Genomic DNA, 27957 nt, shown 5'->3' with positions numbered 1-27957 from the left:
CGCCCCCGCCCAGGCCGGCCGCCCCCCGGGGGGGGCCACCCCGACACAGAGCCACCGAAGCCACCGCGCCGAGGAGATGGTTTATTGGGGGGCGGCGGGCAGGGGGGTCTCAGCCAGGGGGCCAGCCCAGCTGCCGCCCCCCCAGCACATGGAGGTGGAGGTGGTAGACGGACTGCGCCCCGTGCTTCCCGTCGTTGATCACTGCCGGGACGAAGGGACAAGGGGGTCAGGCCACCCCCCGCCTTGGGACCCACCGGCGGGGGTCCTGCCCCACGGCGCGGCTGGGGGACACCAACTCACCGAGGCGGTAGCCGTCGTCCAACCCCTCCGCCTGCGCCGTCCGCGCCGCCACCACCAGCAAATGGCCCAGCAGCTGCAGGGGGAGAGTGGGAGCGTCGGCACCGTGTGCGTCCCCCCCAAAACGTCCCAGGGACCCCCGCCCCGGCTCACCTCGGTGTCCTGCGGCCCCACGCGGCTGATCCGAGGGATGGGGCGCTTGGGGATCACCAGAAAGTGGACGGGGGCTTGGGGGGCCACGTCGCGGAAGACCAGGCACTGCCGTGGGGCGGGGGGGAGCAGGGTGAGCCCTGGCCCACGGGTGCTGCCCCCCGCCCCGGGTGGGGACACGCTCCCTGCCGTCCCCGCTACCTTGTCGTCCTCGTAGAGGACGGTGGCGGGCACGCTGCGGGCGATGATCTTGCTGAAGATGGTGGCCTGCCCGCTCGCCTCCTCGCCGCCCTCCGCCGCCGCCCGCCGGGCCTTGCCCACCTCCCCGTCCTGCGCACCGGGCGCCGCCAGGCACCGCTGCGGGGCCGGGGGGGGGCACACGGGGCGTTACGGGCTGGGACACGCGGGGACCCCACGGCCGCGGGTGGCGGGGAGGGGACACGGGGACCCTGCGGCCTCGGGTGGGGGGGGGGGACACGACGGGACACAGGGACCCCACGGCCTCGGGTGGTGGTGGGGGATGACGGGACACAGGGACCCCACAGCCGTGGGGGACGGGATGGGATGGGACACGGGTGGTGGGGGCGGGGGGGACGGGACACGGGGACCCCATGGTCTCGTGGCGGGCGGGGGTGACGACGGGACACGGGGACCCCACGGCCTCGAGCGGCGGGGGGGGACGAGGGGACACAGAGACCCTACGGCCTCGGGTGACGGCGGACGGGACGGGACGGGACACGGGGACCCCATGGTCTCCTGTGTGTGTGGGGGTGACGACGGGACACAGGGACCCCACGGCCTCGGGTGGCGGGGGGAGGGGACGGGACACGGCGACCCCACGGCCTCCGGTGGCGGGGGAGCGGGGGGGGACGGGACACGCGGGGACCCCACGGCCTCCGGTGGCGGGAGGCAGGCAGTGTGATCGGGGGGACGCACGTGGGGTGGAGGGTTGCGCACGGGTGGGTGCGCAGGGGTTCCCGTGGGCCCCGTGGCCGTGGCGGGGGGGGGGGGGTGCGGACCTTGCCCGGGGGCGGGGGCAGCGGCGGCCGTGGGGCGGGGGGCGTCGCGGCCGCCTCCTCCGTGTCCCGCCCCCCCCCAACCGGTCCCGGTGCCCCCTCCCCCCGCCACGCGCCCACCTGCCCCACGCGCAGCGCGCCCCGCGCCGCCCAGCCGCGCGCCAGCCCCCGCGCCAGCACCGCCGCCATGGCCGCCGAGCCGGCCCCGCCCCGCCATTGGCTCCCGCCCCTGCCACTCCCCCCAACCCCGCCCCTCCCCGGCGCCTTAAAGCGGCCGCGCTCCCCTGCGCCCACGCGCGACGCCGCCGGGCGCTCTGCGAAGCCCAGGCCGGAGAGCGGCCTGCAGGGCTCCCACCCGACCCCCCCACCTCACCACCACGCGTGGGAGCGCAGCCCCCCCCCCCCCCCGCCCCCAATCATCCACAAAGACGGCGGGAGGGAGGCGCGGGTTTATTGCTCAGAAGCCCATGCGTGGGCGCTTGCGGCGCGCCTGGGAGGCGGAGGAGAGCTGGCTCTGGGAGGAGGGGATGCAGAGCTGGCTGGCCTGGCTGCCGGGGGGCTCGGCGGGCTCGGCGGGGCCCTCAGCCCACACCGCCAGGTAGTCCCGCAGCGTCTTCCGCCGCTCCTTGGGGATGCCACGGCAGCGCAGGCTCTGGGAGGAGAGCAGGGCTTCCTCGGGCGGCGGAGAGGCCGGGGGGCTGCCGCCGGGTGGGGAACCCTCCCGCGGGAGGAGGGAGCGGGGACGGGACGGGGAGAGCGGCGGGGGTCCGGCGGCGTCGCTCAGCTCCGACAGCTCGGACTGGTAGGTGAGGGAGGAGGTGAAGCTGGCCGAAAGGCTGCGGCGCCCGCGGGCTCGCTTCTGCCGCCGCCGCCGTTCCCGTAGGGCCCGTTGCCTCTGGGCCAGGTTGAAACTCGCTCTTTCCTCCCACCATTGCCACCAGTCCCCAGACCAGGCCGCCGTCAGACGGGCGCTCAGCGGGTCCGGATCCCCCGCCGGCTCCGGGGGTTGGGGTAGGGGAGGCGGCTGGGGGACCGGGGGGTCCCAGTGCTGGACGCGGCCCCCTTCCCGCATGGCCTGGCGCAGCCGCTGGCGCGCCTGCCCGTGCAGGGCGCTGGGGCTCGCCGGCGTCTCCAGCTCTTTGCGGGTGAAGAGACGCTTCTGGCCAAGGGTGGGGGGCCAGGTGTGCCGGGGGGGCTCCCCGCAGAGTTTGGAAAAAGCCTTCACCCAGCGGCGGTACCGCAGGGCCGCAGCACGGCTGGGCACCTCCGGGCAGGGCTGGGGGCTGGCACAGGGCTCCTGGTGGTGTTCGGCTTCCTCCGGAGCCGCTGGCGTGCCCACATCCTCCTCTTCCTCATTGATAATCACCTCCAGGTTGGACAAGTAGAAAGTTTGCTCTTCCTCCTCCTCCTCCTCCTCCTCTTCTCCCTCGCTGCCCAAGCCCAGCGGGCTGCTGGCTGGAGCCTCGAAGAGAGGGGAAGAGCCGGGGGCTGCTTCGGCTTCATCCCCTGAGGTGGGCGCAGGGGGCTGGGGCGCCTGGTGGGTCAGCCTCTGGCAGAAGATGTCCCCAGCCTCGGAGAGGTGGAAAACCAGCAGGGACTCCCGCGTCCCATCCTCCTGCAGTGCAGCGGCCAGGCCTGCGGGGACAGCAGGGGCATTGCCAGCGGGGCCCCGGCCCTGGGGCCCCTCCTGGGGCCTGGCCAGCAGTGGGGGCTGCCTGCACCCCGCCACGGGCGCACCCACGGCTGGCTCCTGCCCCCCACGTCCTTTCCTAGACCATTAATCTCTTGCACGGGGTTGTTCAGGGCTTTGCTTTTGCTTTTTAACCATCCCCCAGGGCATGGCGAGGGCTGTACCCACCCCTCCAGCCCACGTCCTCCCCCCTGGGGCGGCATGGGACACCCACCGGCAGCCGGGGCACCGAGGCGCTGGTGGAGCAGGCGGTGTCGGTGCGGGAGCTGGACGGGCAGGTGATGCAGGCAGCTGGCGATGCTGTGCAGCTTCTGCGGAGTTCCCGCCAGCTGGCAGGCTGATCGGCCGCCCCCTGCAGAAGGACACCCCAAAAATTGACCGGTGAGCACCGATGCTGGGAGGGGGCGGCAGCTGGTCCCAGCAGCACGGAGGCTGGGACATGGGTACAGAGGAGACTGAGCCCCACGGCACCCCCGGAGCCCTGTTTCTCACCCCAGTATTGCAGCAGCAGCAGCTCCTGGGTGCGGGATGTGCCGAGCAGCACCTTATGGCTCCTCCCGGCACCCCCTGGCGTCAGGTGGGCAAAGAGAGGGGGGGCCTTCATCATGTGCGCCCACTTCAGCACAGGCACCAGCGGCAACCGCTCGTCCAGCACGTACACGGAGAACTGGGATGGGGGGACAGGGCTCAGGGGGGCTCACTCCAACGCGCCATGGCAATTCCGGGGCGATCCCCTTGCCCCACGGGGGCAGGGAGGTGTCCCCCCCAGCCCCAGCTGTCCCCCACCAGCTGTGGTGGGACTCACCTGGGTGGTGACGAGGTGCTGGCAGGGGTCAGCCCTGCCCAGGTACATGGGCAGCACCACGCGCTCGCCCTGCTGGCAGCCAGCTTCCTCACCCACCTTGAACAAGTCAAACTGGCATCTCTCGGGGGCCTGCAGCAGCAAAGTGGGGTGCTGTCAGCGGCCCGGGCTGGGGAACCCTCTCCCTCGCCCACCGTGGCCCCGTGCCCTCCCTCCCGGGCTCACCCGGGCGTCCAGGCACTGCAGGCCGGTGCGGTCGGCACAGCTCAGCACGCGCGGGTGGGCGGTGAAGTCGCTCCAGCGCCAGGGTGAATGATCCCGAAAAAACATGGTCTGGGGGTCGTGGCGGAGCCGCTGCAGCCTGCGGGGAGAAGGCAGCGCCGGCGCAGGGCAGAGCTGCCCCTCTTGCTTGGGCCCTCCCACTCTGTTGAGACCCAGGGGTCTGCCTGAGCCCCCTCCCAGCCCTGAAAGCTCCATCTCACCCTGTCTCGACGCTCCAGAGGTAGACAGCTCCACTCTGGGTGCAGACGGCCAGCTCCCCAGGGAGGTGAGGGCTGCAGGATGGGGGACATGGCATCACTGCGGGGGCGGGAGCATCTGACACAGCGGGGAGGGCTGCGGAGGCAGCAGAGCCCCCACCTCGCAAAGCTCTGTTCCCCCAGCGCCTACCTGACAGTGAGGCAGGAGGCAGGCACGCTGGTACGGATGACCTGCAGTGGGGTGGGGGCCGCCCCCGTCCTGCCCGGCACCCTCCAAACGCCACAGTGATAATCCGAGCGGACGCCGACGAAATCTGGCAGGGGATAGGAGGCACCGTGTGAGATGGCAGCGTCCCAGGGGCTCTCTGCCACCCCTCCACCCCATGCCCTGCCCAGCCCGAGGTATGGATCCCAGGGCTGGCTCACCTTCCCCATCCACCCGGACGGCAGCCACTTGCCGGATGCGCCCGTTGAGCTCAAACTGCACCGAGGAGCCCCGGGCGCGGGGCAGCTCCTCCAGCACCACGTCCTGGAAATCTGGGATGCCGGGCTAAGGGCAGTGCAACACGACCCCCCCTTCCCTCCCCAGGGATGCCCCGTCGGGAAGGATACAGAGGTGGTTCATGGCCTTCCCTCCAGGGTACACCAGGCGGCCCACGTGTGCCCCCACATCTTCAGGGGGCAGCCAGGCCAGCGCCCCCCCCATAGGGCTGTCATCGAAGAGCAGGCCGGCCCACTGCAGCAGCAGCTCCTCGTGCACGCACTCCGCCAGCAGCCCCAGCGGCACCTCAAAGAGCCAGTCGCGGCAGAGGTGGGAGAACCAGCGCAGGCGGGGGACGAGGTGCTGCCGGGGGCAGCCGCTGTGAGAGTACAGATGGTGTCAGGCGGGGGAAGAGAGCAGGAGCCCCCCCAGCCCTCTCCAGTGCAGGGGACATGGGGATGCTTACCGCCTGGCCTCCAGACGGTCAATTTCCTCTATCAGGGCTGTCATCCGGATGGTGTTGTCCCGGGCCTGTCTCTGTGGGGAGGAGAGGGAGCAGAGGCTGGGGCTGGCAGCTGCAAGGGGAGAGGTGGGGACGGCGTTGTCACCCCCAGACGGACACTGACCCTCAGCTTGGAGTTGCCCAGGTAGAAGTTCTTGTGCAGCAGCTGCCCCAGGGAGCCAAATGCATCTTCCGGGTGATCCACAAAGAAGTGGCCCAGCTATGCGGGAAGGACGGGGAGGGGCTGGGATCTGCAGGGATCCCGTACTGTCCCTCCAGGCCCCTGGCGGGACATGGCACCCCAGACCCTACCTGCTTGGTGAAGTCCAGAGCGCCTCTGGACTTGCCCGCCTGGAGCTTCCCGCGCAGGACGCCGCGGTAGAGGATGTCCTGAGGCACCAGCGAGGGGACCCAGCAGCCTGCGGGGAGAGGGCAGGGGCCGGCCGGTACCGCACAAGTACCGGGACACCGCTGCGGCACCGGTGGGGCAACAGCTTGCCCGTCCCTGCTCCCTCCTGCCTGAGCACCGCCGGGGAGAGCCGCTAAAGCTCCCCGTGCCAGCGCGGCAGAGCCGGCGGGGACCCCGAGCCGCAGGGCACCTCGGCGGGCGGGCGCAACGGGACGTCACCCCCCCTCCCAGGGGGGCGTCCCCCCCTCCCGCGGCCCTCACCGGCGTTGGGAGGCAGGAGGGGGACGGCGGCAGCGTCGGCGGGTTCCCAGCTCTCGCCCGTCCCCCCGCGGCGGGGCACGAACGTCGTCTCGGCCTGCAGGGAGAGGAGGCGGGAGGTGAGAGCGGCACCGTCGGGCTCCACCGGCCCGGCCCGACGCCCCCCCGCCACCGGGCCCGGGCTGCGCCGCGGCCTCACCTGGCGGCGACCGGGACCGGCCTCCAGCACCTGCCCGTGCTCGCCCCAGCCGGCGGCCGGAGCGGGGCCTCCCTCCTCCCGGGGCGGGCCGGCGCCGAAGTAGGCGGGGAAGAGAGCAGCCGGGAACTCCATGGCCCCGGGGGGCGCCGGGGCCGGGGCCGGGTACCGGTACCGGGGGAGCGGAAGCGTCCGCCGATGGATACCCACGCCGGGGCAGCACCGCCACCGGAATTGACGTCACCACGGCGTCGCGCTGCGGACGCCGCGCACCAATCAGCGCTCGGGAATAAGAGAGACCAGAGAGGCGCCGGCGGGAGGGAGCCGCGGGGCACTAGTGCCCCCTAGCGGTGGGAGTGAGAAAACGCGCCTCCGCCGCCGGCACCGCGGGGACGGTGGGGGCGGAGGGGACCCGGGGGAGGGGGGGAGGGGACCGGGATGGACCGGGACAGGCGCTGGGGCAGCATCGGGGGACCGGGATGGACCGGGACAGGCGCTGGGGCAGCATCGGGACCGGACCGCAGCGGGGGACGTGCAGGGCGCGGGCATCGTTCCCCCCTCCTCGACCCCAGGACAACGAGGGGGAGCCATCCCACGGGGGGAGGGGGTCCCGCCGTGGGCGCCCCTCGTTCCCCGTGGGAGGCCTGGCCTCGGTGCTGCGTGGCCGGAGACACCCGGTCCAGGCGGTTTGGGATGGCAGGGAAGCGCCGCAGGGTCCTGCTGTGCCCCGGGGGGCGGGAGGGGGGCTGCCGGGGGGCCGCGGGGCCGTGGGGCGCCCCACGCACCAGGGGGATGTGGGGCGGGAGGGCTGGGGGATGCAGGGCGGTTCCAGCCCCCCCCTCCCGTGCCCTTCCCGTGTGACCCCACGCCGGCTTGGCCCCGGGGGCCCCCCTCCTGCCCCGGCTCTGGTCCCTCTTCCCCTTCCCCGGGGCGGCTGCAGGCTCCCTGCGTGTCCCAGCGCCCCCGTGGGTACCCACGCCCACGGATGTCGCTCACGGGGGACGGGTCTTTGTCCCACAGAGCTCCGGTGGGACCCTGGAGCCTTTGGGGAGTTATCGTGGGGGGTGGACACACACACAGGCTCCCCTGTCCCCTTCCCAAGGCCGGCGGGACCAGGATGCTCCTGCAGGGACCGTGGGCCCGGTGCCAGCGACACCGGCCCCCGAGCCGCGCCCGGGGGGCTGCGCTGGGAGGGGACCCCCACCCGTGCCCGGCGGGGGGCTGCGGTCCGGGGAGGGCGTCTGCTCCCCCCCCCGCCGCTCCCGGGGTGCTCCCGGGACGGGCAGAGCACCTCTGGGAGCGGGGCTGTGCCCACGCGTCACCCCCCGCCTCCGCCGTGGCCAGGGAGGGCAGTGATGTCAGGGGGGCCTGGGGGTGACATCAGGGGAGTCTGGGGGTGATGTCAGGGGACCCTGGGGGTGATGTCAGGGGAGTCTGGGGATGACATCAGGGGAGTTCGGGGAAGCGTGATGAGATCGTTTCCAGTCGGGATGCCCTCATCCCCGCAGGCGGTGCCAGATCCCCTCTCCCGGACGCCTCCTCTATAAGATAAATATAATTTATTATAATTAATTTATATATATACACCCCCTAGGTAGCCCCCGCTGCCTCCCACCTGCTCTCTGCAAGACGCCCCGTTTGCCCCCCGCGTTGTAACCCCCTTGTCCCCCTGCGCCCCAGCCCCACGGCCCCTTTCACCCGTGTCCTGTGCCCTCCTTGTAGCCTGGCCCCATGGCCACCCCCGTCCCGGCTCCATGTCCCCTGTCCCCCCGCCCCATGCCCCTGTGTCCCCCCAGCTTGTGCCCCTCTCCCCCAGCCCATATCCCTGTCCCCAGACCGTATCCTTGTCCTCAGCCCTAGGCCCCTGTCCCCAGCCCCAGTGCATGCCCCCAGCCTGTGTCCCTGTCCCCAGCCCCATCCCCTGTCCCCATCCCCGTGTCCCTGTCCGTCAGCCTCCCATCCCTGTCCCCCAGTCCCATGTCCCCGTCCCCAGCCCTGTTTTCTGTCTGCCAGTTCCATGCCCTTGTCCCCAGCCTCATTTCTCTGTCCCCAGCCCCGTGTCCCTGTCCCTTATCCTCCTCTCCCCATCCCCAGCCCTGTGTCCCTGTCCCCCAGCCCTGTATCCCTGTCTCCAGCCCCGTGTCCCTGTCCCCAGCCCCATCCCCTGTCCCCAGCCCCGTGTCCCTGTCCCCCAACCCCATATCCCTGTCCCCCATCCCCATCCCCTGTCCCCAGCCCCATGTCCCTGTCCCCAGCTCTGTGTCCCTGTCCCCAGCCCAGTATCCGTGTCCCCCAGCCCCATGTCCCTGTCCCCAGCCCCGTGTCTCTTTCCCCAGCCTCATTTCGCTGTCCCCAGCTCTGTGCCCCTGTCCCTCATCCTTCTAGCCCCAGCCCCGTGTCCCCGTCCCCAGCCCCCTACCCCCCTGTCCCCAGCCCCCTGTCCCCAGCCCCCATCCTCTGTCCCCAGCCCCCATCCTCTGTCCCCAGCCCTGTGTCCCTGTCCCCAGCTCTGTGTCCCTGTCCCTCATCCTCCTATCCCTGCCCCCATCGCCTGTTCCCATCCCCATGCCCTGTCCCCATCCCCATATCCCTGTCCCTGTCCCCATATCCGTGTCCCCAGCCCCGTGTCCCCGTCCCCAGCCCGGTGTCCCCGTGTCCCCGTGTCCCCGCCCCCCGGTGCCCCGAGCAGCGGCGGGGCCACCCCGTGGGGGACCGGGTCGCGCGGGGAGGGGGGGGGGGGGGGGCGGGCCGCTGCCACCGCCGAGTGACGCGCGTGGGGGCCAATGGTGACGCGGGGGCGGCCCGGGAGGCGGCCCGAGTGACGTCATGGGCGCCGGCGCGCGGCGGGGCGGCTGGCGGCGCGCGCCCCACGGCAGCCGGCGCGGCGGCGGCATGGGCCGGAGGGGCGGCGGGGGCGGCGGGCAGCGGCGGCCGCCCGACCCCCGCCTCCGCCTCCCGCTGCTGCTCCTGCCGCTCCTCCTCCCGCCGCCGCCCGCCGGTGAGCGCCGGGGCGGGGGGGCGTGCGGCGGGCGTGGGGCGCCGGGACGGGTGCGGGACGGGGGAGCGCCGCCGCGGGGGGTGCGTGAGGCGGGCGTGGGGCGCCGGGACGGGTGCGGGACGGGGGAGCGCCGCCGCGGGGGGTGCGTGAGGCGCGGCGGCGGGTGCTCGGGGTGCGTGTGCCGCGGGAGGGAGGCACGCGTGTCAGCGGGGCGCGGGTGGGAGGTCCGCGTGCTGTGGGGCGTGGGGGGGGTGGCGTGGGGGTGCGGTGGGGCGCGGGGTGGTCGTGTCGTGGGGCAGGGGGTCGTGTCTTGGGGCGTGCGCTCGCGATGGGTGCGAGGGACGGGGGCGACGGGGCGTGGGGCGTGCAGGCAGTGGGGCAGGGGGTGGGCGCAGTGGGGCGCAGCGCCCGCCCGCCGTGGGGTGCAGGGCGCAGGTGCAGCGGGACGCGGCAAGTCTGTGGAACGAGGGACGGGGTGCGCGTGCCGTGGGGGTTTTGGGGGCACGTACGCGACGGGGCACGGAGGTGTGCCCGGTGGGGTGTGGGGGGTGTGCGCCGTGGGGCCCGAGGCGCACGTGCAGTAGGCCACGAGGCGGGTGCGGCGGGATGCCGACACGCGTGTGCGACGGGGCGTTTGCCTACCGGGGCACGGGGCTGCCCGTGCGATGGGGCGCAAGGCCCTGCGTGCGGCGGGGCACGACGATAAGCACGCCGTGGGGCACGGGGTGACCCGCGCAGTGGGGCACGGAGGCGCGTGTGCCGGAGGCGCACGTGCGGTGGCACACCCGAGGGGGGCAGTTGCGCGGGCGGTGGGGCCGGGGGGCCGCAGGGGCAGCGGGCCCGTAGGGCAGAGGGGCTGTGTGCGTGCAGTGGGGCAGCGGGGACGCGCAGCCTGCGGAGGGGTGTGTGTGTGCGTGGCGGGGGGGACACCGGCGGGACCATGCGGGGCGACGAGCGCGCTGTGGGGCACGGGAGGTGGCTGGGTGATGGGGCTGCGGAGGGGCACCGGGGGCGTGGGGGGGGGTATCCCCCGGGGAGGGGGATGCAGCTGCCGGGGGCCGCCGTGGGGCAGCGCCGTGGGGCAGCGCCGTGGGGCGGCGCGGGCGCTGTCCGCGGTGCTGACCGCTGCCGGGCGCTGTCCGCGGTGCTGACCGCCGGCCGCGACCCCGGGCCGCGGTCCCCGGGTGGGGGCTCCCGCGGCTCCGGCCTCTACCCTAGGGCGGAGGGGGGCTTGCTTTCCTCCTTCCCCCCGCTCCACGGGTAGGAAATCCCGCTCCGTCCTCCTCCGGCACCCCTCCGTGCTCTGGCCACACCGCCATGGGCCTCCAGCCTGACCCGCTGCCGGCAGCCGGCTCCTGCCCCCTGTCTTGCCCCGGGTCACCGCGCTGGGACTGGGAAGCTCCGAGCGCTTCCCCCCCATGCCACCTCCTAGAGTTGCGTTCAACATCTCCTCCTCCCTGGGGTCGCCTGCCAGGTCACTGTCCCCACGTCGGGAGGGGAGCTGTGGCGTGGCTTGGTGGTTCATGATGGGGAAATTGGGATCGGGTGCTCTTGCGTTGAGGCAGGTATTTCATGTCTGGCTTGTGTCGGCTGTCAGTGAAGGGGAGGGGGAGCTGCCTTTGTTCCAGGCAAGGGAGCAGATGTATGTCAGCATACAGCCAGCTGGGGCTGCACACATGCAGCAAAAACACACGTGCACACAAGCACATGCACGCACTCCCAGCCAGGCACATGCTGTGCAAAGCAGCCCTTCTTCTCAGCTATCCCACTCCCCACTGGACGAGTCCTCCTGGGCACAGCCCTGCTCCCAGCCCATCCTCTGCTAACATCCCCCTTGTCGGCAGCTTGTGCGGAGGTGCATCTCTTCCTCGGTGCATCTCTGGGGAATAATGGATGGGTTGCCCAGGCTGGCACTGGGGAAGCATGGCAATGGTAGGGTGAAGTTACAGCTGCTATCTGGAGACCAGGTCTCCCTTGTCTCTGCTGTGCCAAGGAAGTGGCTGCCCCTCTGCTGCTGGGGCTTCTGGAAATGCCTGGAAATCAAACTGTCAGACAGTTGGGCAGGGGGAGGTGGCCCCAGTGCACACCATGGGCTTGCAGGAAGTGTCTTGCAGACACGGGGCTGTGCACAGCCCATGCATGTGGGCGTGGACGCCTCCGCTTTGCCGTGCACGCAGACAGCACCTACGTGTGCATATGTGCACACATATGTGCACCATTCCTCCTCCGCAAACCATGGGAGAGCTGGGAGGCTGTGCGGGAAGTGCGCTGCTCGCTCCTTCTTCTTGTGGCTCTAGGGTGGGACTCTGCAGTTTGTGATGGGCTCTGTGCTGAGCCTCCTCGGCAGGCAGAGAGGGGGGGAATCTGTGTCCCTGTGGGAGCTGACCTGTTGGGGCAGGGCTGGAGCTGTGAGGAATAGCCCTTTATTGCAGGTAAAATGCAGGGAGCAGGTCTTCACTGAAGAGGATGATGAGTTGAAAGAGGTGGGCTGCACCCAGGCAGAGCCTGAGCAGCCAGGGCCGAGGGCTCCTCAGGCTCCCGAGGATGAGCGCCCACAGTTTGGGGAAAAGGGCTCGAGGCAATGCTGACCCAGGCACGATGCGGACTGTGCCAGGGCTGGGAGAGGCCGCTGGGCACAGCTGCCATCAGCCCTGTGGACTCACCGAGAGGGCACAGTCCCAGCCCCTCCTGCCTCCAGGCTGCCGTTTTTGGGACATGTTCAGAGCCTGGGTGGGTTGGCCTGGTCTGGGAGGGGTGCTGCACCCCCCCAGTCCCTCACCCCACTGAGAGTCCCTTGGGTCTCCTCTGCAGACGGGGTCTTTGTGACCGACTACTTCACCCGCACACCACGCAAGCTCAGCCCCTTCCGCTCCTTTGCCAGCATCGAGCTCTTCCACTTCCACATCCCCGAGGACACAGTCATCGCTGTCTGGAACCTCATCACCTTCAAGGAGCAGGGTGGCACCTTCGGGGACCAATGCCCAGACCGTAGCATCACCGTGTGAGTAAGCAGCCTGCCCTGCCTGTTTCCTTCCCGCCTGCCCCTGCTGTCCCCTGCCCAGACTTGCCCTGGGGCCTGCCTGCTCTTGACTGCTTCTTGCTTGCCTGTGCACATGTGCATGTATGTATACGCATGCACGCGTACGGAGGAGCACTCATGCACACACATGCGTATGCAGGCACACATGTGTGCAGAGATGCACGCACATGTGCGTATATGCACATGCATGCACATGTGTACACAAGCACAGTCGCTCCCCGTGATTCATCTTCCCAGGACCATTGCAGGCTCCACTCTTTTGTGCATCTCATACATGAACGGTTTTGCTTGAACACACCCAGGGAAGCTCACAGTCTCCAGCAAAGTCCCAGGCTTCCCCATCATGTCTTTGAGCTTCCTCATAGCTTGGAGGACAGTCACCAACATGTAGGGCAGGCTGGCCCTGCCACGATGCCCAGCCCGTGCCCTGCTAACTTCTGTCTCTCCTGCAGGTATTTCCGCTCAGGGGCTCCCTCCGTCATTAACCCGCTGCGCACGCACTTTCCCAGGGACACGGCTGTCCCTGGCTCCTTCGCACTGACCCTCACCTGGACCCTGCCCAACCGCACCACCGGGGTGTTCAACGTCACCAGCCCACTGCCCGGGGACTGGTTCCTGGCTGCCCACCTGCCCAAAGATGAGGGCAAGATCTCCGTCAAGGTGAAGGGCTCGGGAGGACCATGGGGTGGCAGGGCTTGCTGCAGGGCTCTGCTGGGGTCTGACTGTCCTGTGCTGGCAGTGCCCGGGGCAGGTGTCCCAAGTGGGGACAGTGCCCCGTGCCCCCTGCCCCGTGCTGACTGTCCTGTGGTGCAGGGGCTCTACGAGGAGTGCCAGTATCTCTTCCAGCCACAGCTCATCGTGCAGCGCCTGGTGAACATCGCCGTGCTGTACCCCGGCTACGTCACCGAGCAGAGCATGGCCCCCCACAACCGCTCCTGCCTCTACAAGTGAGTGCGAGAGGGTCTCCTAGGGAGGGGGCACCCCCAGGGTGGGGAGCTTAGGGTGCCCCATCCCTCTGGCTTGCCTCCCCAGTCCTGTTGGTCCGTGGTGAGGGGCAGGACCCTGACACTGCTGTCCCTCAGGGTGTTTGTGCCCAGCTACACGTCGCGCGTGCTGGTGGAGGTGCTGCGGTGCCGCGGGGCCGAGGGCTGCCCGCTCTGGCTGCGCGTGCGGGCCAAGGCTCCCCCCCTGCACAACTCCACGGCGCTGGACTGCCGGGAGCACACTCCCTGCCAGCTGGCACTGGACCTGCCCTTCTGGCAGCACTGGTACTACGTACTGGTGGAGAAACACCCTGGGGTGCCGGGCACCGTCTCCTTCCAGGTCACCGTGCAGCTCACAGGTGAGGGTGCATGGGGAGGTCCGGGTGGGGGGCACGGTCTTGACTCTGCTTGGGCGACTGGTGGGGGGGTGAAGGATGCCCGTGGGATCTGGCCCCAGCTGGGTGCAGGGTTGTACCAAGCTCTGCTGGGGTGGGGATGCTGGGAGGTGTTGGGGATGGCTTGCAGATGGAGGTGAGCAGTTGGCAAGAAGGGGAGGTGGGAATCAAGATGGGGGCTGGAGGAGCTGTGCGGTGCCCAAGCTGACAGCTCTGCCCCCCAGACTGCTCCCGACCCAGCCTGGCCCGGCCACCCTTCCTGCCCTCCAGCGCCTCCATGAACATGCCCCACTCCTTCGGCTCCGTGGGAGGGCTGGCGCTGGGAGACAGCCCTCCACCCGTCAGCCCCAACGGCACGAAGCACCCGGTCCCCATCCCCACCACCTCGCCCGCTGGCGAGCGGTGCTGGCCGGTCCGCCCCACGCTGCGCAATGAGCTGGACACCTTCTCCGTCCACTTCTACATCTTCTTTGGGCCCAACGTGTCTGTGCCGCCTGACCGCCCCGCTGTCTTTGTCATCAACCTCCTACCGGTGCTGGACAGTGGTGGGGTGCTTAACCTGGAGCTGCGGCTCAATGTGGTGAGGTGGCCATGCTGTGCCCCGGACGGGGCAGGGCAACCTGGGGGGCGCTGGGCCGGGAGATGGGTGATGTCGGGCTGCAGCAAGGCAGGGGCAGGCTTTGGGGTGCTCTTGGGTCATGGTTTGGGAGCTCTTGGGTGATGGAGCACAGGTTAAGGTGCTCCAAGGGCAGGATGGTGGCCTGGATTTGGGGTGTTCTTGAGTGATGGAATACAGATTAAGATGTTCTAAGGGCAGGATGATGGCCTGGATTTGGGATGTTATTGGGTGATGGGCAGTGGGTTAGGGCACTGCTGGGTGGTGTGCCGTGATCCGGGTGCTGTCAGACCAGGGAACATCCCTGGCACTGCTTTAGGGCCATCTCCTCCTCTGCCGTCAGAGCTCCCTGTGTGGCGAGAACGTGACGGTATTCGGCTGTCTGAACCATGAGGTCCCGCTGATGTCCGGTGACAACGCATCGGTCACCTGTGAGACGGGTAGGCTGGGCTGTGCGTGTCCATCTTGCCGTGGCCGTGGGGGTCGCACCCCTTCATGTGTCCGGTGAGAGGCCGAGTGGGAGAAGGCAGAGATGGCGGGGGAATCTGGCCCCAGAGCTTGGCACAGGGCACGCTGTCCCTGCTGTGCCCAGGGGAAGGGGCTGCTTCCTGCCCTGCTCAGTCAGAGCTCTCCCTGCCCGCAGAATCCCTGGCAGGCTTCCTGCTCTCCGTCAACACCACGGCCAGCCTCAGCCGCCTGCGGATCCCCTACCCCCAGACGGGCAGCTGGTACCTGAGCCTGCGCTCGCTCTGTGCCACGGAGCACGGGTAAGAGCCCCGCCACGTCCCCTCCCTGCGTGCCCGGAGGGGATGTCCCCACCATGGACTGCATCCCTGTGCACTGTGGGTGGCTGGGCGCGCCTGGCCCCTGCGCTGCGTGTCACCGCTCACGTGCCTGCACGTGGCTTCGCGGGCTGTGTGTCACCGTGTGAGTGCCTGCATGGGCACGGATGGCTCTATCTTGCGCCTGCCTGACCATCTGTGGGTCCCCGTGGCTCTTCCCTCTGTCTCTCGGTTAGGAAGCGCCTGTCAGCTTGCGAACGCTGTGCATCTGTTGGTGCCTGCCTGTCTCCGCGGCAGTGCCCATCTGTACCCGTGCCTGGGAAGGGACTGGGCTGTCACTACGAGGACAGGGCTTGGCTGTGCATATGAGAGGGCAGCTCTGGCCAGGCTGCTGTGCCCCTGCTCTGCTCAGCATCTCCAGGGGCTGCTCCTGTGTCTGTGGCTCTGCTCCTGGCCCGTGTGCCTGCCTGAGAGCCCTGTGGAGGAGAGGGGCTGTTGTGTGCGTGTGCCTGTATGTGCGAGAGGCCATGGGGGGCTCTGTGCCGTGCAGATGGTGCTGCGTGCATGTTCAGTGTGTGCATGCAGACAGCACTGGGTGTTCGGTGCATGCATGCAGATGGTGCTAAATGCACATTTGGTGCATGCATGCAGACAGCACTGCATGCATCTTTGGGCGCACACATGCAGACAGCTCTAGGCGTGTGTTCGGGTTCGTGCAAGCAGACGGGGCTGTGTGTTCTGTGTGCACGTGTGTGCAGATTTGACTGTGTAAGCACACACAGGGACAGCAGCCGCACGTGCACACGCGCTCTATGCGTGTGTGCAGACAATGCTGTGTGCATGTTTGTGCGTGTTGGGGTGCCTGCGTGTGCACAGGCAGCAGTCGGTGCATGCTGTTGGCACGTGGGCTTGTCTGTGCTCTTGCGTGCTGGAGCTGCCGAGGTGCTGGGTGTGCCCAGAGCCCCGTGCGTGGGCGGTGTGGGACAGCGAGGGTGCTGTCCCTGCTCCAGCTCTTCTGCTGTGTTTCTAGTTCACACTGAGTTGACACTTGCAGTCAGTCCTTCCCCGAGATGGTCACACGCAGGCACTGCAGGGCACGGTGTTTGCACAGCAAAATCCAAATTACATAGGAGCCACCTGAGCGCGTTGCTAAAGGCAAAGTGGGTCTAAGCGTGGCCGCATTCCTCCTGCTTGCCCAGCCTGGCACAGACAATTGCAACACGCAAGATCCTTGGGGGACAGCTCTCAGCTGCCACACGTAGCACCAAAGCAGCTCATTTCCATGCTTGCCCAGTCCCTGGGTCTCTCATCACCTGCCAAGTCTGGGTGCGATGGGTGCCTCTGGTGGAGGCAGGAGCTGCTCAAGGGGCGAGGGCTGACCCCCTTCTCCTGCACCTCAGGTTCGAGCCTTGCACCAACGTGACAGCTGAGGTCTACCTGCGCGCCTACCTCTCACCCTGCATCAACGACTGCGGCATCTACGGCCAGTGCAAGCTGCTGCGCACCAACAACTACCTGTATGCCGCCTGCGAGTGCAAAGCTGGTGAGCGCTGCCCCGGGCACCCACAGTGCCTGCTGCACCCAGGGACACCCCCGGCATCCTCCCCTCTTCCCCAGGGGTTGTGCACCCCATTAGTCCTCCCCATGCCAGCTCTCCGCAGGGTGCTGGAAAGGGGCTTCCCCGCTCCCTCCCCAGCCCCTGCAAGAGCTGCAGGGGTGACGGCGGCTCTCCCCGGCCACAGGCTGGAACGGCTGGGGCTGCACAGACAATGCCGAGGCTTTCTCCTATGGCTTCCAGCTCCTCTCCACACTGCTGCTGTGCCTCAGCAATGTCATGTTTGTGCCTCCCGTGGCCATCGCCGTCCGCAGCCACTACCTCCTGGAAGCTGCCGTCTACATCTTCACCATGTTCTTCTCCACTGTGAGCGTGGGGTGGGGGTGGCTGGGGGGGCAGGTGAGGGGCCAGGGCTGTGCAAGGCGGCTCTCACACCCTTTCCCTCCCACCCCAGTTTTACCATGCCTGTGACCAGCCGGGCATCGTGGTGTTCTGCATCATGGAGTATGACGTGCTGCAGTTCTGTGACTTCCTGGGCTCCCTCATGTCTGTCTGGGTCACTGTCATCGCCATGGCCCGGCTCCAGCCTGTGGTCAAGCAGGCAAGTGCAGGAAGAGGGTGCGCGGGGCGGGCGTGAAGAGGACCCATTCTGATGGATGCCCTGCTGCCCCACAGGTGCTGTACCTGCTGGGGGCCATGCTGCTCTCCATGGCTCTGCAGATGGACCGCCACGGGCTCTGGAACCTGCTGGGGCCCAGCCTCTTCGCCTTAGGAATCATGGCCGTCGCCTGGGTAAGGAGATGCTGCCCCTGTCCTCTTATGTCCCCATCCCAGCCGCGCTCAGCATCCTGCCCCGCCGTCCAGCCCCACTCCTCTGCCAGCATCTCCCCTCTGCTGCCTTCACCTTTCCCCGTGAACCACCTGCCCTGACTCCTGGGGGATGTGGCACCGCGGCACAGGGGCTGTGCCTGTCCCTGCCGGAGCTGCCTCCTCCAGCCCCCCGCTTTCCCCGCCACAGACGGCTCGCACCATCCGGCGCCGCCACTGCTACCCACCGACCTGGAAGCGCTGGGCTTTCTACCTGTGCCCGGGAGCGCTGATCGCGGCGGCCGCCGTGCTGCTCTATGCCTTCGTGGAGACGGAGGAGAACTACTTCTACATCCACAGCATCTGGCACCTGCTCATCGCCGGCAGCGTCGGCTTCTTGCTGCCACCCCGTGCCAAGCCCAGTGGGCGCCTGGGACCTCTGCCCCGGCGCAAGGGCTGTGGGTACCAGCTCTGCGTCAACGAACAGGAGGAGCTGGGACTCGTCGACCCAGCTGTGGCCTCCATCAACAGTATTTGTACCAGCTGATGCCGACGGCAGCCTGGACTCCTCCGGCATGGACAGCAGCCCCACGGGGCCCAGCACCCGCTCTTTTTGCCAGCCACCCATCCCCGGGCGCACCAGGACTCCTCTGGGCAGGTGCACAGCCACCCTCTTCTTGTAATTACAGCCTGGTTGAACTTGTCTCTGGGAGTTGCTGCAGCTCAGTCCGGTGCAGAGCTGGCAGGGATTGAGGCTGAGCTGGGGCCACACTTCTCTCTTTGATGGGCCATGGATGTGTCCAAGGGGACGTGACCAGGTGCAGAGGGGGGAATGGCAACACTCAGGGGTCTCTAGTAAGAGCTGCTGCTCTGCAGTGGGCTGCTCTAGGGCTGACACGGCTCCAGCTGTGAGGTCGGCAAGAGGTGGGGGCCCAGGGGCTGCAGCCTTTTGGCTCGCTGCAGGGCAGGCTGCAGAGCTGGGATGACTTTGCCATGGCACTGTGCTCTCACAGGACAGCTGTAATGCCTGTGCCAGGGCAGCCAGGGTCCCCCCCAAGCTGGCAGGACTGCAGGGAGCCTGTAGTCCCGGGGGAAACTGCCAGTGGGGACTGGTGCCGGTGCTGCCTGCTGTGGCGATGCACAGATCTGAGAACACGCTGCCTGCAAGGGCCACATCCCCAGGAGCCCACAGGCCATTAGTGTTACCCCACTGCCCGGAGCAGCCCCCCTCAGCACGCCACATGTGGGTGCACCCACCCAGGAGCAGTGGAGCAGTGACCCTGTGTCCCTGTTGTTGCCACCAGCCATGAGTAGCTGCCCTGTCTCTTCAGGGCACTGAGCATCACTGGGAGGGGGCATTGCATGGACTGTACCGCCCTTCTGGTTGGGACAACCCTGTCTCAGCCCCTGTTCCTCATCCCACCCTGTGGTGAGACCCATGGACTCAGCACCCACTGGAGCCAGTGATGACCGTGACCCAGGCTGTGTGTGTGTTGCAAGGACAGAGCATTTCTACCTTACTCCTGCAGCTCAGAGCGGGCAAGATGGACCAGAGAGGAGAGGGGAAACCCCACTGTCCCTTCTCGCCCCTCTGGGGGCTGCTCCAGCCCCCTGGGCTCTTCCCACACCTGCAGGGATCTTCAGGGGTGAGTCCCCAGGCAAAGCTCTGCACCCCAGCGGTCACATCCTGGCTCAGCAGAGCCCAGCCGCCAGCAGCCCCCCTCCCCGTACCTGGGGGACAGAGCCCGGCACAGGGAGATTTACTGAATGCCTAACAAGATTAGCAACTGCAGGTGGGCAGGCAGCTATGTAATAGGATTGCAATCTAATTAAACCTGCTGCCTGGGAGCTGGGCCCCAGCTGGCCGGAGTGGGGTGGGCTTGGGGGCTGCGGGGGTGGCTGGAGGGGACGGCAGGGATGGGGTGGGCTGGTGAAGGCCACAGCGGCGGTGGTGGGTTCATTGCTTTGCTGCCTGCATCTCCAGGCCTTGCAGGGGGCGATGGCCATGGGCAGCGAGCCTGGTGTGGAGGTGTGCCGGGCAGCCTGGGGTGGCTGGGCAGGAGCCTCGGTCACCGTACAAGGGGACCTGCACCTGCCACCCTCCTTCCCCTGAGAACGCACCCTCCAGCCCTTTCTCTGCCACGCAAAATACCCTGTCTGGTCCAGCCAGGAGGCTGATTAAGGATTAATTTTTTAGTTAAAAACATTATTCACTTCACCAAGTCCAATCGCATACCCTGGCAGTAGCAGTCCCCAGAGAATGAGGAGCTCAGCTTTAGCTTGCACATCAACAACACGCTGGAGTGTGGTGCACACCGAGCATGGGGCTCGTGCTGTCCTGGTGTGGTCCTGCACAAATGCACCCCAGTTTCATGGAGATGTCAGTGCTCCATGCAGCACCCTTACCCTTCCCTCATACCCCAGCTCACTGCTGCAGGGCTGAAGTGCAAACCCACTGCTTGCCGAGTTTGTGTAGACCCTACAATAACAGAGCCTAGCAAGTGTGTGGTGGGATGCGCATTCCCCTTGCAAGCAGCTGTGCCACAGCAGACACCACGGGGTGGCACATGCAGGTCTGGAGCCCCAAGGGGTCCTGGCAGAGGTGGGCAGGTTTTTTAGCCAGCAGAGCTGCCCAGGGAAACCTGGAGGAGCCACGCACTGGCTCTGCTGGACTCCAATTCTCTGGGCTGCCAGGGCAGCTCAGCACTCCCTCTCATTTTAATTAAACCTGCGACTGCATTTTTCATCTCAAGGACAGGCCAAGTGGCCGACCGCACTGCCGGGGAGGGAGCTCGGCCAAGCAGCGCTGGAGGGGATCCAGGCACTCTCTGGCAGCCCAGCTTGTCCCCCAGGACCCATAAGCTGCCTGCTGAGAGCTGGGAATCCCCTTCCCCGCTTCACTCCCCAGCACCAGTGGGGCAGAAACCCATTCCCCTGCCCAGGAGGCTGGCACAGCTTGGGGCGCATTGCGGTGCGGTGCAAGTACAGGACATGCAGTCTTGCAGGACTGAAAGGTTTTTGCTTAGTGCTCCTGGCACCAAGCAGGGTGAAGCTGCTCTCTCTGGTGGGACACTCTCTCCCACCAAGCCTGACTGGGAGCATGCTGGGACACCTCATGGGAGACTCTGCATCCCCTCAGCCACCTCCCCTTCATTGTGGGACCAGGAGCACTGGCCTGTCCATCCCTACGGGGCTGGGTGAGCTTTGCCAGTGCGCTCCCCATGGTCTCCAGCCTTGGCCCAGTGCAGATGTGCTTGGGGCAAAGGCTGGACTCTGCCTCCCCCCTGCTCAGACAGTTGGGGTCTCTGTGACTCCCACCCTCTGCAGTGTAAACAGCCTTCCTGATGCTCCATCCCTGCCTCTGCCAGGCACAGCAACCACATAACCATGGCAACAGTGTCCCTATAACAACCAGGTACATCTGACATCCCCATGGCAACCGACTCCCCGAACAGCCGGTGAAGAGCTTTGCTTCCTTGGTGTTGGGGAGGTATGGGGGGGGTTCGAGCCCCACCAAGGCAGGTGGGGCTGTGGGGATGTGCAGACACAGCTGGGAAGGGCTTTGGCCGGGATCCTGGGGCAGCACAGGCCTTCGTGGCCTCTGTCCTGCCAGGGAGGCTGCAGGGGACACAGATGATGCAGGAGAAGGGGGTAGCCCTGGGGACAGCATCACCCCATCTCAGCCTCCTGCATCCCAGCCCCATCCTGCCTGCTGGGCTGTCAGTGCCATCAGGCCAGCATTCCCTGCTCCGACCATGCTCCCTAGAAATGCGTATCCCAAACGCCAGGACCATGCTTCCTCCCACAACCTTCTTCCACCCCTAACTCCCACTGCAGGGATGCTCTGCCCGTTGCCCGCAGCCTGCCCTTGCTGTGGGGCTGCTGGACCCTCCCGCCACTGCCTGCCCATGTCTGCTGGGCCAGACTCACCAGACAGCAGCCCTGACGCAGTCTGTTGTTGCAGACGGCAATTGCACGCCATGCAACTTTAATGTGTCAGGCCTGAATTATTGAGCCCTGCAGTGGGCTGCGTGCGTGCAGACAGGACCCATCATCCCTCCACTTCTCCCTGCCCACGCTCGCCGAAGCGGGCAGCAGCAGGTGTGGACTGGTGAGAGGTCCCTGTGGGGTCTCTCTGGGTGCGGGAGGGTGCCATGCCCCTTGCTAGCTCTGAGGACTGCAAGGTGTGGGTGGCAGGGTGGCTGTTGGTGCCACCAGCTTGGTCACCTGGGGGTTGGTGGTCCCCAAGCATGGTGTTATCTCTGCAGGCTGCGGGGACAGGTGTGTAGGGAGGGATGTGCAACCCTGCTCTGTCCCCACCTTGGCATTTACTCCCTGCATCCTCATGAAACCCCATGGCCAGGGGCAGCAGATCCCCCACTGCTGCCCTGGGAGGTCCTCGCCCCGCTCCTGCTCACTCTGCTGCCAGGCCCCAGTGAGATGAAGCCTTTCCACCACAGTCAACGTAAATCCTGCTGTGCGTGCAGCCAGAGCTTGCTCCCTGGCCAGGCACGGCTGTCACTGTGCGTCTCTGGGGATGACGAAAGGCTGCGAGAATGGCCCGGTTGCTCTCTCCTTTTGCAATTTGCCCGGAGCGCCCTGCAGCCACTCGATGATTTTCTCATCAGAGTAGCAAGCCTCGACTGCCTTCCCCACGCAGACCCATCCATCACCCACAGTTGGCACCGCCGCACACATCACAGGCGCTGGAGCTGCCTACCCTGCTCTGTCCCTGGCTGTCCCTCCGCCCCTCAGACAGCAGCCCCGCCACGGCCGGCCTGAGGGGAGCAGCTCTGAGCATGCAAAGGGACCCCGTTTCCCCTGGAGCAACGCACGTGGAGCCTGCTTGCTCACCCCTCCTTCTTCCCCATCCCCTGGCCCTGTGTCTCACCCTCCCTGCTGCCGTCCCCAGCCCTCATCCCATGTTAGGGATCCCTCAAAGCTTCAGCCCCGGTCCGCAGGCTGTTGGGCGAGGGCCAGGTGGGAGCCAGGCACCCGCAAGCGGGAGATACAGCTATAGACAGAGCAAGCTCAGTCCCAGTGCATGCTTCTGCATTGCTCCTGCCATGGGGCATCTCTCCAGGTCCCTGCTCCAGGGCAGCACCATGCCGTGGGTACCTGCCCCATGCAACTGCGACAGAGCTGAGCATGATAAAACCAGCCCAGAGCAGGGACAAGGGGTTCAGAGATGGACCTGGAGCATCAGGAACCAGCATTGCCCCAGCAGCACCCTGTGCCACAACACCTGGAGGCGTGAGAAAGCAGCAGGGTGGCAGCGCATGCCTGGTTTTGCATGAGGGTATGGGTGCAGGGGCCATGGAGATGAGGGACAAATGGCTTAGCCATACCCGCAGGGACCGGAGCATCGCAGGGGGACTGTGCCAAGGGACAAAGAGCAGCTGCCACAGCTGCACGGCCAGAGGAGAGCCGTGGACAGGGAAGGGGGATGCCGTGACATGGGAGACCAGGCAAATGCGGTGATGATGCAAAGCACCACGATTTTTAGCCGCTGGTAATTGAGTTTCTTGGAGAGGCTGGTGGGGGAACCCACAGCGGGGCCGGACTCAAGACTTTATCCTGGCAATTTAGAAGAAGGCTGTTGAAGAGCTGTTCTGCCGAGCAGAAAAGCCACTTGAGTTGTGCTTAACTTCATCAAGGGAACTGCATAGAAATCAGGAAGCTCACTAAAAGAAATAAATAGAGCAGCCAGGAGGGCAGAGCGCCTGCAGACAGCACGAGAATTGCTCAGAGCAGCATGCTGGAGACTTCCAGTAAATGAACGCGTCCTTTAACGAGATTTGCAGGGCCAGCATGGCCGAGGAGCAGAGCGGAGCGGGTGAATGGGTGGGAAATGTCATTCCTCAAGGAGGGGAGCTGTGTCAAAATGAAGAGCATGGGAAAGGGGATGAAGTTACATGGAAAACCAGAGCAAAACAATCCCCAAAACGGCTTTGAGGAAGATCTTGGCAACAGTGTAAAGTTGCAAATAATTCTGCAATGCCAACTTTGATGCGTTGCTGTAGCAATGAGACTTTGGGGACATCCAGGGGTGCACCAGAGCACTGCAACCTGCACCTACCTCCTTCGGATGAATCTTGGAGTAGGACCCGCGTGTCCTGCAAGCCTTTGCCTTTTGTGTTAGGACAAGAAAGTGAAGCGTTTCTAGCCCTGGAGCAGACATCCATGGCCCACGTATCAATACAGAGGGATGCTGCTGAAGGAGCAGCCTCAGAGCATCACGGCCGGCGAGCAGGGGAAGGATCTCCCATGGGCTGTGATCGCGAGACCAAAATCTACAAGTACAAAGTGCAGCTGCGCTCGCTGTCAAGTGGTAGGAAATTAAGGCAGTTACTCTCGTGAGAAATCAGCCTCGCACCAACAGAAATCAAACTGTTACACCAAACGCAATCCTGGATAAATTTATCTTAAGAAGCAAGCCTGCAGAGGAAGATAAAACCATGTTAGTGGAGGCTGAGAACATTTTCCATGGGATGCAAAGCCACAGTTCCCTTTATGGCTTGCAGATTAAAGTTTTCTCATAAAAACCATTTCCCCCCACTCAAATACCACGACTAAAATTTCCCCTGAGAGAACCAAGTGCTAAGCAATATGTTGTTATGTATGAACAGTGCTCTCAATGGAAGCTGTATTAAAGAAATTACATTGAATCTTCCTGTTGAAGTGTGAGTGGTGCCTACACCAAAGGGAATATCACAGTTTATTCTTATTTTATATAAAGATGCTTCACCACCTCCAGGGCTAAAACCCAGGGCTCCACATTTTGAGGCAAAGTATTTTGGCTAAAATTAAATGAACTTGGAACAAGTGCAATCCAGAGGCTCCAGGCTCAGCGGGAGGGGAGGCAAGTCCTGGTGGGCTCTGGGCGTTGTGTCCTCCCAAGGAGCTTTGCCCCAGGGCTCGCCTGCAGTCAGCAAATCTCCTGCCAGCACAGCTACAAATCCCAGACGAGCACACGAGGATTGTGGTTCTAATTAACTAATGAAGGCGAAGATGGATAATCTGAGCTGGAGGCTTCCTCCCTGTTTGGGGGGGGGACCTGGAGCAACACCCAGCTTCTCTCGAGGGACCCCATAAGTGTTAGTACACCCCGAGGACTGGGGTGCAGTCCCTGCTGCAGGGAGGTGCCAAGTGCTCCCAGATGCTGAGCATCTCCCTGCACCCTGCCTTCAACCAAAATTCAGCCTCAGACCCCAGGTGTACTCCCGTTCAGGGCTGCCTTCAAAAACCAGTCCGACCCCGTCCTCTGCCCGGTGGGTCCAAAGGCAGCTTGGCTGCTCTCATCCCTGGTTCTTCACTTCTGTCTCATCCTGTCTGCTGCAACACGGAGTTTTTGTCAGGCAAATCACATGAGAAAAATAAACATCTGACGAGGGTGAAATCTGTGCAGGATCTTGCTGAGCCACAGCCAGGCACAGCGCAAGGAGGATCCACTTCAAAGTCGGGAACCGCTTCATTAGAAAAGTGAACTAGGGCTTTTGACATCACGATAAACATCCTGATACACTTCAAAGCAGCTTTCTCTCCTTATCCTTAGACACCCTCTTCCACATCACTTAGTTCTGGATTTTGGAGTTTGCTATATTTCTGCCTAATCCGTCCTGCGGCGTACCCCACCTGGGTGGTTGTTTGGAGGGGGAGATGCTGGGTGCTGCTTTGCAGCGTGTGAGACCTTCAGGGCATGACCACAAACCTAAATACTCTGTCATTGCCTTCTGGCCCACCTATGAAGAGTTAAGAGTTGCTGGTGAGAGTGACTCCATTTCCATTGAAAAACATCGTGGTTTTAAAAGAAAGTGCTATAGAGAAGTTCCCGAGGGGTGACTGGGATGCCTCTGTGCCCAGAGGTGTCCACCCCTCCGGGCATCCCGCCGGTGGAGCCGCAGACCCATCTCTGGCAGCAGGTTGGGCGTTCAGCAGCCTGGGAGAAAGCACTGAGCTGCAAATGCCGACCACTTGCACAGGGAGAGGCGTGAGGAGGTAGGAGCCGTGTGTGCACGGGGTGCCAGTGGGAGTCACGCTGCATGCTGATTTACCCCATGGTAAACCTCTCCTTCAGCATTTGAAGTTGATGAGAAGGATTTTGCAAGGCTCGAGAGCCAGGGAACTGTTCCTAATGCCAATGCCCAGTGCTTTTGCCGTGGCTGGGGGCTTTAGCAGGGTGGCCGTCAGAGCTGGGCTGCAGGGTGAACTGTGGCCAGGGGGTCTGCGTGCCCCTCGACCAGCTCACCCCGGGGCTTGGGACACCTTTTGGGGCAGAAAAGGCAGGAGGAGGGGCTGGTGCAGTGGGGAAGCCACAGGGCTGAGGGGCAGGAGCAGGCAACCACAGGACACAGCCCAAAGCTGCTCTCGGGTCACACTCTCGGTGCCTCTGCTTGGCGGGATGGGACCAGGCTCCAGTGGGCACACAGCATCGTCTCAGGGCACGGCTTGCCGGCGATGGCTGGGGGCGGGGTGCAGGGACAAAGGGGTCGCTGCCTGCACCACTGGCAGGTAAAAACATTTTATTATTTCAATTCCTCCAGACGTTATATATAGGCTCTGGGTTGGGGCAGGTCATGCATGAAGGAGAGGATCAGAAGAGTGGTGCAGTTTGACTTGTTCTGGAGTGGGATAAATCCAGGGAAATCCTGGGGGTGTTGGTTGACAGCCGCCTGAACATGAGCCAGCAGTGTGCTCAGGTGGCCAAGAAGGCCAATGGCATCCTGGCTTGTATCAGGAATAGTGTGGCCAGCAGGACCAGGGAGGTGATAGTGCCCCTGCACTTGGCACTGGTGAGGCCGCACCTCGAGTCCTGTGTTCAGTGTTGGGCCCCTCACTCCAAGAAGGACATCGAGGTGCTGGCGCGTGTCCAGAGAAGGGCAGCAAAGTTGGTGAAGGGTCTGGAGCACAAGTCTGGTGAGGAGCGGCTGAGGGAACTGGGGTTGTTGAGCCTGGAGAAGAGGAGGCTGAGGGGAGACCTTCTTGCTCTCTACAGCTGCCTGACAGGAGGCTGTAGCGAGGTGGGGGTCGGTCTCTTCTCCCAAGTAACAAGCGATAGGACGAGAGGAAACGGCCTCAAGCTGCGCCAGGGGAGGTTTAGGTTGGATATTAGGAAAAACTTCTTCACCGAAAGGGCAGTCAGGCACTGGAACAGGCTGCCCAGGGAAGTGGTTGAGTCCCCATCCCTGGAGGTATTTAAAAGACGAGTAGACGTGGTGCTTAAGGACATGGTTTAGTGGTGGACTTGGCAGTGATAGGTGTATGGTTGGACTTGATCATCTTAAAGGTCTTTTCCAACCTAAATTATTCTATGATTCTATGATTATAAAAATCCTCCCCCAGGTCCCAGTTACCCCAGGGGTCTACCCTAGCCACCCTGGGGGCTGCATGGCTTTTCGGGTGCAGGGGTTCGGTGTGCTGCAGCTGCCTGCTTTGTTGTCTGGGATGGAAGGGGAAGGAGCTGTGTGTCCTGGCTGCCCAGAACAGCACCTTCACGGTTCCTGAGCCACCGGACGGCAGCGTTGAAATCCTGCTGAGATCTGCTGCGGCTTTCACAGCCATTTCCAGCCTGGAGGCAGCCTTGCATGCCCCAAGAGGAGCCTGCCTTCCTCTCCCCAGGCTTGCCCTATGTTCTGGCTGTCACCCCAGCCCTGCAAGCATGGACACATTGCCTGTGTCTGGAGCGAGAGGGATCCCACCAGGCACAGGGGTTGTTTCAGATGGACACCCCCAGCAACGGGCGACGGCTTTGGCTGTCTCAGACCCTTCCCCACCTGCGTCCCCTCGGTGCCAGCCCTGGTTCCCCTTGCTGAAACCACCCTGTGCCTGCATCCTAGGGCTGGGGGCTTGCTGGAATGGGGCTGGGGTCCAGCCCTGCCCCACTGCCCCTCTGCCATCCCCCGTGTGCTCAAGCTGGGGGGGTGCAGGGGGCACCCAAAGCCGTGCTGCAAGGGTGCTTTTGGGGCAGGGAAGGGAGCAGAGGGTGCAGGGTGAGTGCCACAGCGTGCCCCTGGCAGGACACCCCCATGCCCCCCTGCGCCAGGGGGGTGTAGCAGATCCCGGGGAGGCGGCTCACCCCCTTTGCACTGAGGGGCGACCCCCTGTTCTGAAGGGGCAGCCCGGGGCGGGGGACGATGTTCTAGCCCTGGGGCAAGCTGGACCGGGCCGGGGGCCGAGACCCCGCAGGAGCCACGGGAGCTGCCCCGGCCCGCCCCGCCCTGGGGGCCCGATCCTGCCAGGGCATCCCCCTTCCGTGACGTCACTGATTGACCCGGCCCCTGCCTCTCCTCCCTGATGTCTTATTGGCTGCCGAGCTGTCACTCTAGTCCGGCCCGCATGGCCAGCGCATCGCGTCGCGCCCCGCTGCACCCCACAGCTGCACCCCACTGCAGCCCCACCGCTGCCCCACTGCAGCCCCGCTTACCCCGTTGCATGCTCAGTCTAACCCCCCCGGTTCCCAATACTGCACACCACTGTCTCCCACTGCTACCCCATGCACCCC

At 65.5% G+C, this 27957-nt stretch overlaps 3 protein-coding genes across 8 annotated transcripts; 1 reads left to right on the top strand and 2 right to left on the bottom strand.

Moving 5' to 3' along the window:
- Positions 1 to 67: 67 nt before the first annotated feature.
- Positions 68 to 1666, bottom strand: HINT2 (histidine triad nucleotide binding protein 2). The gene is made up of 5 exons (XM_082335457.1): positions 1584 to 1666; positions 649 to 804; positions 451 to 555; positions 301 to 373; positions 68 to 201 (listed from the first exon to the last, which is right to left on the bottom strand). The coding sequence occupies exons 1-5, from the start codon at positions 1650 to 1652 to the stop codon at positions 110 to 112; spliced, it is 495 nt and encodes a 164-aa protein (XP_082191583.1). The 5' UTR covers positions 1653 to 1666; the 3' UTR covers positions 68 to 109.
- A 254-nt stretch (positions 1667 to 1920) lies between these two features.
- TAF1C (TATA-box binding protein associated factor, RNA polymerase I subunit C) lies at positions 1921 to 6514 on the bottom strand (the record flags this gene model as incomplete). 6 transcript variants are annotated; one of them, XM_082337593.1, is made up of 14 exons in its annotated part: positions 6491 to 6514; positions 6088 to 6181; positions 5730 to 5836; positions 5542 to 5637; positions 5382 to 5452; positions 5047 to 5294; positions 4861 to 4971; positions 4625 to 4748; positions 4438 to 4509; positions 4181 to 4316; positions 3959 to 4087; positions 3646 to 3820; positions 3368 to 3505; positions 1921 to 3098 (listed from the first exon to the last, which is right to left on the bottom strand). In XM_082337593.1, the coding sequence occupies exons 5-14, from the start codon at positions 5423 to 5425 to the stop codon at positions 1921 to 1923; spliced, it is 2355 nt and encodes a 784-aa protein (XP_082193719.1). In that variant the 5' UTR covers positions 5426 to 5452; positions 5542 to 5637; positions 5730 to 5836; positions 6088 to 6181; positions 6491 to 6514. The 6 variants fall into 6 exon arrangements, with proteins under 6 accessions (XP_082193719.1, XP_082193716.1, XP_082193721.1 ...); XM_082337590.1 differs by having other exon boundaries at positions 6284 to 6495; XM_082337595.1 differs by lacking the exon at positions 5542 to 5637 and having other exon boundaries at positions 5382 to 5490.
- Positions 6515 to 9943: 3429 nt separating this feature from the next.
- On the top strand, positions 9944 to 18003 carry TMEM8B (transmembrane protein 8B; the record flags this gene model as incomplete). Its single annotated transcript, XM_082335380.1, has 14 exons — positions 9944 to 10015; positions 11123 to 11210; positions 12090 to 12279; positions 12771 to 12978; positions 13132 to 13265; positions 13401 to 13660; positions 13921 to 14276; positions 14656 to 14752; positions 14956 to 15079; positions 16495 to 16637; positions 16837 to 17015; positions 17104 to 17250; positions 17325 to 17441; positions 17668 to 18003. The coding sequence occupies 14 exons, from the start codon at positions 9944 to 9946 to the stop codon at positions 18001 to 18003; spliced, it is 2451 nt and encodes an 816-aa protein (XP_082191506.1).
- Positions 18004 to 27957: the final 9954 nt, after the last annotated feature.

This window comes from Platalea leucorodia (genome assembly GCF_965183815.1).
Source record: "Platalea leucorodia genome assembly, chromosome: Z".
Classification (NCBI taxonomy): domain Eukaryota; kingdom Metazoa; phylum Chordata; class Aves; order Pelecaniformes; family Threskiornithidae; genus Platalea; species Platalea leucorodia.
Note: the sequence above shows the minus strand (reverse complement) of the source record. Positions and strands in the feature narration are given on the sequence as shown.

What these genes read in the sequence shown, in the direction of transcription:
- HINT2 (XM_082335457.1), bottom strand. Translation starts at nt 1,652, where the DNA reads ATGGCGGCGGTGCTGGCGCGGGGGCTGGCGCGCGGCTGGGCGGCGCGG. An exon ending in TCCTCTACGAGGACGACAAG is followed by an intron (nt 556 to 648) that starts GTAGCGGGGACG and finishes GCCCCACGGCAG; the next exon opens with TGCCTGGTCTTCCGCGACGT. An exon ending in TGGGGCCGCAGGACACCGAG is followed by an intron (nt 374 to 450) that starts GTGAGCCGGGGC and finishes CTCCCCCTGCAG; the next exon opens with CTGCTGGGCCATTTGCTGGT.